At 59.2% G+C, this 9,435-nt stretch overlaps 1 protein-coding gene across 1 annotated transcript in view; it reads left to right on the plus strand.

The window, feature by feature from the left end:
* The window catches only part of SAP30BP (SAP30 binding protein), a 33,946-nt gene extending 24,511 nt beyond the window's left edge, over positions 1 to 9,435 (plus strand). The window contains exons 5-11 of the mRNA XM_005907950.3: positions 1,484 to 1,572; positions 3,754 to 3,845; positions 4,633 to 4,693; positions 5,356 to 5,407; positions 6,375 to 6,433; positions 7,563 to 7,647; positions 7,860 to 9,435. Of these exons, the coding sequence (XP_005908012.1) occupies positions 1,484 to 1,572; positions 3,754 to 3,845; positions 4,633 to 4,693; positions 5,356 to 5,407; positions 6,375 to 6,433; positions 7,563 to 7,647; positions 7,860 to 8,041 (620 nt within the window). The 3' untranslated portion in view covers positions 8,042 to 9,435. The remainder of the gene's footprint in view (positions 1 to 1,483; positions 1,573 to 3,753; positions 3,846 to 4,632; positions 4,694 to 5,355; positions 5,408 to 6,374; positions 6,434 to 7,562; positions 7,648 to 7,859) is intronic.

Raw genomic sequence — 9,435 nt, forward strand, 5'->3', positions numbered from 1 at the left:
GGCTGGGAGGAAGGAGGAAGTTGGGATGAGATCAGGGTGTCACCCTTGCTTCAGGAGGCAGGAGACGGAAGGGGCTGAGCAAAGAGAAGCACACGGCCCCATGGTGGAGCGTGCTCCCAGACCGCACTGGTGTCTCGGTCCACAGCAGGATGACACGCCAACGCCCTGCTCTGGGGCACATCCAGGGAGGCTCCTCCGACAGTGAGAATCGGCACGTGTAGCCTTGCTGGGAGATGGTCCCTGGGCTCGAGCTCCAGCCTCAGTGTGTGCAGGCTCGTTTGGCAGCAGCTGAGAAGTGAAGCTCAAAGCAGAAATCAAAGCACCTTATCTGCTAAGAAAATATTAATCCAGCCCCAGGAGAGAAGGGAAAGGCTCACCCGGCCGTCCACTGGTAGTCTAGGCGGCCATTTAGGGGCTGAGAGAGTCCCGCCAGGGCTGGCACATGTCGGTGCCCAGTGGGTACTTGCTGGGTGTTAGTGGTGCTGGGTTGTCCATTCTTTGCCTTCATCCTGCCCCACCCTGCTCCGCCTGCTGTTTGCTCATTGCATAGTCCTTTTCTTGAGCGAATGCCTTGAAAAGCACAGACAGAATCTTACAACAAGCAGCACATTGTCTGGGTGATCCAGAGCACGACTCTGCAGTTGCCAGGGTGGCTGGAGGCAGCAGGGAGGGGAATGGAGGGAGAGAGAAACGGGTGGGCAAGGGCACATCGCCAAGGGAATTGTCCCTTGGGAGCTGTGGGTCTTCACTTCAGAATCAGGCCTGTTGTTCCCAGGAATGAAGTGGACCGAGTGAGGGTTGATTGATTTACTGCTGAAGGACCCGAAGCTAATAACCAGCAGGTCGTTTTGTATTGAATAGATGTCATTTATGTACAAAGCAGTTTTGAATGCTGAGTCCCGAAGCCCAGGGAACCCTGAGCTTCTGGTGGACCCTGGGTAGCAGAGCCTGAGACGGAAGGACAGCACCAAGCAGCTCTGAGTCCCCAGGATCCTGGGAGGGTGTTTCAGGGGCAGAGCCCGTGGGAGGCAGAGCCTTGTGCGCATGTCTTCCCAGCCCTGAGCTCACAACTTCACATTGCTAGCTTGAAATTGATTGGCCATGACGGGAGAATTTACACCAGAGAAAGGGGCAGATGGCTGCGGGTCATGGGTCTGCCCCTCCCACCTCCCAGCACCACAGTCACCAGCACCCCAGGACACAGTCCTTCCTCTGGGCCTGGCTGTGATATGGCCGCTCGCGCCCTCTGCCTGAACTTCTTTCCCCACTGCACCTACTGGCTCCTTCAGGTCATTTAAGTTCAACTCAGATGCACCCTCAGAGAGCCACTCTGCATGCCCTGTTTTACCATTTTGTAGTGTGTGATCCCTCCTTGAAAACACTTTATGTACCTTTCTTGTCTTGAAGGGTTTTTTATTGTCCATGTCGGGCCCCCACCCTGACCCTCCCGCGCACCCACAGAACTCCTCTGTTCTCTCTGCAGCCTCCTTTTCTGAAAGAGTCCGGAACATGTCACCTGATGAGATCAAGATCCCTCCAGAGCCCCCTGGCCGGTGCTCAAACCACTTACAGGTACGTGCACGCTCAGCTGCTGAGGCCCGTGCAGACTGGGCGGGTGTCTGGCTGGGTCTGACTTTAAGCGGCTTCTGGAAAAGAAACAGCCCAAGTGGGAAGGAGCCTGCAGTCCTGGTGACCTCACTTAGGCCGCTCCCAGGAGCCGGCGCCCTACCCCCGGCTGCCTCTACAGCCTCAGCTGGGCCCCCGCCTGCCCCGGGACACTGCCAGCAGAGCAAACAACATGCCTGTTCTGGGCATCCTTGAGCCCAGGAAATGTCTCCGAAGGAACTTGGCTAAGAACCTGAGGGGTCATCAGAATGTTCAAGAAACAAGTAGGAATGCAAATGCTGCTGCTAAGTCGCTTCAGTCGTGTCCGACTCTGTGTGACCCCATAGACAGCAGCCCATCAGGCTCCACCGTCCCTGGGATTCTCCAGGCAAGAACACTGGAGTGGGTTGCCATTGCCTTCTCCGCAAATGCACACGCGTGTAAATGCATGCGCTTCAGTCCTCGTTTTCCTGAAATGGCGGTTCACTGGCTTCCTGTCTGATGATCCCTGACTTGCGGAGATGGAGTGTGGAGTGCGCTCACCTCGGGAGCAGGCCCTCAGGGAACAGCTGGCCTTACTCCTCCCTGTCAGCCTCAGTGGCGGTTTCTCCTTGTCCCTCTGCGTGTTCCCCTTTGAAGGGGACCTTGTGACAGTAGGGCAGACACCCACGGCTGCCCCCGAGCGGGGCCTCTGGCTACGCCGCTAGCGCTCGCACACGCTGACGGACGGGTGACTGATGGGGCTGGGGCTGGGCATGCGGCGACCTGGGTGGGTGCCGAGCGGGGCTGGGCTGCCGCACACAGTCCCTTCTCTTCCTGGAAACCCCTTCCCTTGGCTGAGTCGTCTCCCCACCACCACCACATACCACCCCACCCCCGGCCCCGTGCCACTCATGCTCCAGGCAACAAGCCGCAGCCTAAGGACAGTCCAGCAGTCACCAGGCAGAGATAGCCAGCCCCAGCCTTGAATATCAAAATGTTTCTCCTTTTTAGATCCTGCTAGTGGCAGAAACCATGACACTGAGCAAAGGTTTTAGTTCCCCTGAGATAGGAGAACCCACCTGACGGCCGAGGGCGCACAGAGAACTCATCTGTAAGATACAGCAGTGCCCCCACCTGCCGAGCCTTCCGGGAAGGCCTGCCTCCATCACCTGCAGAGCGAGGACACAGAGGCATGCGCTCGGCTTCTCTCTGCCTGGCAAACGTGTTACAGACCTCTGTCTCCAGCTCAGTGCTTCCCCTGGGCAGTCTTGACTCCTGACAGGAGTGGGTCTCCTTTCCTGACGTTCCAGAGGACCTCGCTCAGGCCCTGCCCCCCCGCCCACCTCCTCTTGCAGGTGAAGAGCACCCCAAGTGGTTTCCTCCTGGACAGTCTGTGTTTAGCTGCCACTAGTTGGGGAGGCTGCCGAGAGACCCTGCCCTGGGCCAGCGCCAGCCTCGCTGGGTAAGCCTGCTCCTCCTCCGAGGTGGCCCGGCCCTGAGGCTTGGGTTCCTGGGGCCTCTTCAACTCCCCGGGCAGCCCTGACGCCATCTGTTGCTGGCATCGTCTCTGTGGGCCTCAGGACACCTGTGACACTGGCCTGGACCCTGCCAGGTGGTTCTCTGGTTTCCCATTGAGCCAGAGAACAGAGCTTGAGGGGAGACTGGATGAGAAACTGGCTCTTGACCCCCAGCAGTGCCTCTTGGTAAAGTGACAAGGACTGGCCAGCTGTGAGCCTCCCCTCAGAGGACACTGGGGAGGCTTGTGACACCTCTCCTGCCTTCCCAGGTCTCCTGCTGGGTCTTAACCCCATGTTAAAATTAAAATCCAGCATTCAGCCCCCACCTGTCAACACTAACTCTTGAAGCTCCTCTTCAGATGATTCAGTAGCTGATCCCCAAGTGGGGTTTGTTCACTGTCTTCTCCATGGCTTCTCTAGCTCCAGCTTCTTATTCCTCCCGCTGCTGACCACCCAGAGGGGATCAGGAGAAAGCACAGCGAAAGCAGACTGGTCTCTGTCTGTCTCGTCTGCACTGGGTGGAGGAAGACCGTCTGGCCGGAGCAGGGCTTCACGTGGCTCCCCCAGGTCCTCGTGTCCACAGCACATGACCACAGGCTGGGATCGTGAGGGGTTCCGTCACCATCGTCTTTTTGTCCCCCTTCTGTAGGACAAGATCCAGAAGCTGTATGAGCGGAAGATAAAGGAGGGGATGGACATGAACTACATTATCCAGAGGAAGAAGGAATTTCGGAATCCCAGGTGAGTTTTCTGTGAGCCAGCAGGGGGACGGTGGGAGGGGTGATGTTGGACTGGGGACAGGAATGCCCCCAGAGAGGTGCAGGGAGAGGCCCTGCTCAGATCCCAGCTGAGCCCAAAGGGACTGTCACCCGGACTGCGTTAACCTTGCTGAGGCTTCGTCTGCCGTTGAAGAGCCAGGCAGCAGGTGCGGAGGGGAAGCCGCGAGACGTGGGCTGGTGGTTCTGCCTGGGCTCTCATTCCCTCCTCCTGGAGTGCGTGATCTGAGGCCTTAGTGTCCTCAGCTGTGCGAGGAGGGGATTGTCTAGATGGTCACCCCAGGTCCTCCTACCTCTAGAAAGTTGTTGACTCTGTATGCGGGTTTGACAAACAGACCTGTGTCTCGGTCTCACTCTGTCCAGTGTTCAAGCAAGTGACACACCCAGGAAAGAGCCTCGTGTGCCGATTGGCGAGAGCTGCCCTTGCCCCTGTGGGCCTAAATGGGGAGGCCCCAACCCAGCCCCACAGGCTGAAGGTCTGGTGTCCAGTTGAAACCTCATCTTGACACCATACTCGCTCTGGCTACTGGCCCCAGTCCCTCTCTGTGGAAGGTTGGAAGGCCAGAAGTGACTTTTAATGTCAAGTCAGTGGACATTTGCCCTCCTGTTTGGAAACTTGTTTAGAATAGTTCAACTGGGCTAAAGACTTGGTCTGCACGCAAGTGCTAAATGGCTCTGACCTCCTGGAATCCGGTGCTACGCAGGGCCTCGGGCTTAGGCCCGCTCAGCATCCTGTGGTCTTCTTTTTTCAGCATCTATGAGAAGCTCATCCAGTTCTGTGCAATTGACGAACTCGGCACCAACTATCCAAAGGTATGTGCCACCTGCAGAGGCGGCAGGTGAGGGAGGGGACCCAGGGCCTTGCGCCCTCTCCACTGGCTTCAACCTGGAGCCACTGAAAGGTCCGTGTGGCACGCTGCCAGCAGAGGAGAGCTGTCCCCCTCTCCCTTGTTTGAGCCCGGGGCCTCTGCTGGTTGGACTCGCCGTGCCGCGTAGATCAGCCATCCACAGTGCTTTTCTGCCCTCACTTTCCTAAGAAGGGTTGGCTGGAGACGGGATAGCATCTGAGCCTCCCTGCCCTTGAAGGCCAGAGACTCCAGGCCAGGAAGATCCATGGAAAGACTTGGGGAGAAGCATGTGGTTTCTGAGTCATTTCCATTTATTGGCCCTTTCTGCAACTTTGACAGAGAAGGCAATGGCACCCCACTCCGGTACTCTTGCCTGGAAAATCCATGGACGGAGGAGCCTGGTGGGTTGCAGTCCATGGGGTCACTAGGAGTCGGACACGACTGAGCGACTTCACTTTCACTTTTCACTTTCATACATTGGAGGAGGAAATGGCAACCCACTCCAGTGTTCTTGCCTGGAGAATCCCAGGGACGGGGGAGCCTGGTGGGCTGCCGTCTCTGGGGTCGCACAGTTGGACACGACAAGCGAGTTAGCAGCAGGAGCAACTTTGAACTTTTCTTTTTCAGGATATGTTTGACCCCCACGGCTGGTCTGAAGACTCCTACTATGAGGCATTAGGTGGGTAGCCGTTCATCTGCCTGCTCACCCATCCATCTGTCCCTCCAGTCATTAGGCAACACAGGTTTCAGGGTCTCCTCCGTGTTCGGCCACGTCTGAGGAGCTGACTATGCAGCCTTGAACCATCCAGACCCCCATCCCTGACTTAAGAAGCTTACAACACAGCGAAGAAGACAGGATCAAAGGAGTGATTCCAGCAATAACGAGTGGAGTGATGAAGATGCAGGCTGGGCCACCTAACCAGGGGCCAGGGGAGGGTGGGCAGCCTTGTGGAGGACACTGTCCGAACAAGGTCTGAAGGTGCACAGAGGCTGGCCCAGCAGGTGTGGGCGGGTCCCAGGCAGGGGGCCGGCGGAAGTGCAGCTCTGTGCAGGGGCCCGGCTGGGAGAACTGGGAGGAGTTTCAAGGGGCCCGCTCCCTCGGGTGCCAGGTCCCAAAGCAGCGGCCTGTGGACCACCAGAGCTGGCCCGTGGTGTGTGGTGTTGGCCCCTATAAGTTCTGTCTTGCTTTAATTTGAATTTAGTGCTAGTGTTTTATCTAAAAATCCAGAGACTTCTCTGGTGGTCAAGTGCTTAAGACTCCGCACCTCCACTCTAGGGGGCTCAAGTTTGATTCCCTGGTCAAGGTACTAAGATCCCACGTGCTGTGCAGCCAGGCCAGAAAAGAAACAGTGCAAATCTAAGATCCCGGTTGCTGAGGAGGTGGTTACCCTAGGCCAGCATTCCCCCGTGGCTGGAGCCCAGGAGCAGCTCACCCCTCCAGACGGTGCGCAGCCCCAGCGTCGGGGCCTTTGGACTGTGAGGCCCAGCTTCGTGCTGGCTGAGGGCTGGCTCGTGACTGCCCATCACAAAGCGATGCTGCAAGCAGGAGCCCCGGGAGAGCGGCAGGCAGCCGTCTGGGCTGCTTTGGCCCAAATTACCTTCTTGTTTAATCCGCTGCTCTGTGACTACCTGTCCTGTCTTCATAGCCAAAGCCCAGAAGATTGAAATGGACAAGTTGGAAAAGGCCAAAAAGGAGCGAACCAAAGTAAGTGATGGGTGGACGTCCTGATGAAGGGGGCAGCTGTCTGAGGCGCATGGGTCCTGCAGGCTGAGCCAGGGGGCTTCCCTTACCCCCACCCCCCACCGCTGGTTCATCACCCGGCGACACTGTGAGCAGCCTTAGATGTGCTGGATTTTAAGCCTCCATGACTCAGCTTGAAGACGCTTCCCAGGCTGCTTCCACTTGGTTTCTCGGGACTTAATGTTGGCTGCATTATGTCCCCTCCCCCGACACACACCCTTATAGCTGCCGAGCCCTGGGGGCTTTCTCCCTTTGGGCCCATCGGCAGTCTCCTCAGCCTAAACGGAGGAAGGCGCTCTGGTCTGTGCCTGGTCTGTGCCGTTCTTGGCTTCCAGCACTGGCCTCTGCAGCCCGCCTGAGTGCTTCCGTGTGCCTCCCGTGGCCAGGTGACCCCTCACGTCAGGACCCTGAGCGTGCTGCTTGCCTCTGGTCTCGGTCCTTCAGGGGACCGAAACTTGGCCGTGAGACCAAGTCCTCTGGGCTGTGCCCTTTCTGACCGGAGTCTCAGAGAGAGAACACAGCCGCAGGACGCCCGCCCTTCCACCTGTGGTTTAGCCTGGTCCTCCTCCCGCAGCACATTTGGCCTCCAGGACGTGTGTCCCCTGCCCCCCTCCCTGGGGCCACAGGGTTGATCTCTCTGGGAGCTGGTGCTGGGGCGATCAGGGGTCCTCATTCTTAACCCTTGATTGAATTTGCCAACTCTCTCTCCTTCCCCCTTTCCAAACCCCAGGCTTGTTGCAGGGACGTGTCTGCAGCACCTGGGGGCCGGAGCTGTCCTTCCCCTGTGCGCATGGGCACCGCCTCCCCCGAGGTGTGAGGGCGGGGCCTGGGTGGGCAGGGGTGCCCCAGCAGCGCAGAGATGGCCATGGCGGGAGGGGCCCGGTGTCTGCGGGAAGCTCTCTTCCGAGGATTAACCGTCCTCTCCAGGCGCCTCTCCAACGCTTCCCCTGCTGGACAGTCACAGCTGGTTCTCAGCGCTTCCCTCGTGCAGTGCCAAATTGCCTCCTGTGCCCCAGGAGCAGACAGCTGGCAAAAAGATGTGGATGCGCACTGTGTGCAGGTCCTGACTAACGATCGTCCCTCTCACCCCCAGATTGAGTTTGTGACGGGCACCAAGAAGGGCACCACGACCAACGCCACGGCCACCACCACCACCACGGCCAGCACAGCCGTCGCAGGTACAGCGGCTCCGCTCCCCGCCTCCCCCGCAGACGCAGCCAGGCCCTTCCCGCCTTATCTGCGGGAGCAGGGCGGTGGCGCTCTGGGCCTGGGGTGGGTCCCGGCTCCCCGGCTGCCCTCGGCTTCCTGGGGCTGTCCCTGCCGTTTGTGCTCCCTGGTCTCAGACCACTGGCCTGGGTGGGCCCTGACTTCTCTCTGGCCTCGTCCCCAGATGCCCAGAAGAGAAAGAGCAAGTGGGACTCAGCCATCCCGGTGACGACCATAGCCCAGCCCACCATCCTCACCACCACGGCCACCCTGCCAGCTGTTGTCACCGTGACCACCAGCGCCAGCGGCTCCAAGACCACCGTTATCTCTGCCGTGGGCACCATCGTGAAGAAGGCCAAGCAGTGACGCGAGGGACCCCAGGGACCGGCTTAGGGTGGCTCGGACAGTCTCCCCTCAATGGAGGGGAGGAGCCACTCTGGGACCTGACGAGACCGCGGCCTCTGGGAGGTTCCACATTGTACATTTCAGGACTGGGACCCGTTCCTCTCCCTCCTCCCTGCGAGGAACTCCGGGTGGCATTTGGCCTGGAAGAGACGGGGCTGCAGAGGAGCGGGGCTCTGGACGGCGTCCCCGCCACGGGGTCTGCGCCTGATTAAAAGTGCCGCGTCCTCACGTCTCAGCATCTTGGATGCCCTGGTCTCTTCACAGTCTGTTTTCAGGCAAATGTGAAAACTCAAGTGTCCTCTCGTCTTCTCGGTTGGATCCTCACCTCGGGGTTGACAGTGGGGTGACCGCAGCCTGCAGCCAGCTCAGAGGGGGTGGCCCGAGAAGTCACCTCGGTCATTCCCAGTGAACGTCTCTTGGCACAGGCAGGCAGGGGTAGAGGGGGGAAGGCCCGGGCTCCCGCTGCCCTGGTCCTGGAGCTCTGAACCCCACCAGCTGTCAGGAGCCCAGCCTGTCCTCCCCTGGGCGCAGTTGAGCCCTCCTCCAACCACCTCTTGGACACACCCTGGCCTTTGAAGTCTCACCAGTCACCAGAAGGGCGGGAGCTGACCCCTGACCCTCGCAGGGAGGGGGCAGGTTGCAGTGGGGAGATGAGTCACCTCCTGGCCTGGCTGGGCAGCCATTCATTGTTTACGTTAAGTCCAGCTCCTGGGAGGATCTGCCACCCCACCCTTCCTGTGCCTGTTATCTCTGCCCCACAGCAGCCCTCGGGCAGCGCCAGTGGCCGCTGGGCTCCTCTGGGGCCAGAACAGATTTCCCAGCAGCTGCCAGGCCTGGAGTCCCGGGTCTGGAGGGAAAGAGTGCTTTTCCTGCTCTCAGGCAGCTCTCTCCCCACCAGCGGAAGGGCCGAGCGTCAGAGAAGGAAGCGAGGCTGTGAAGAGCTGACCTGCTTCCTCAGAGTGGGCAGGGGTTCAGAAAAGTGGTCCCCAGGAGGCACCGGATGCTGGTGCATGACTGGGGGAGTGTGACGACCCAGCCCTGCGGCCCCCAGAGTAGAGATGGAGCCACCCCTGCCCCCTCCCCACAAACACATCCCCAGCTGCAGAAGAGGGCATGTCTCCCTGTTCTTTGAGGAACTTCGCAGCCCTCAGACATAGAGAGAGAGAGGGCTTCCTGCCTGCAGCCTCCGCCAGGGCCCCAGGGAGCTCATGTGGCGGCAGCTGGGACCTCGGAGTCAGCACCTCTGCTCTGGAGCCCAGGTTAAAACAAATTGTGTTTGAGTCATGTGTGTCTCAGGCCTTTTGCTCTGTAAGTCTTCTCTGTCAAATCATGGTAATAAAGCTTTTTGAGCTGGT

This window comes from Bos mutus, chromosome 19 (genome assembly GCF_027580195.1).
Source record: "Bos mutus isolate GX-2022 chromosome 19, NWIPB_WYAK_1.1, whole genome shotgun sequence".
In the NCBI taxonomy this organism is placed as follows: Eukaryota; Metazoa; Chordata; class Mammalia; order Artiodactyla; family Bovidae; genus Bos; species Bos mutus.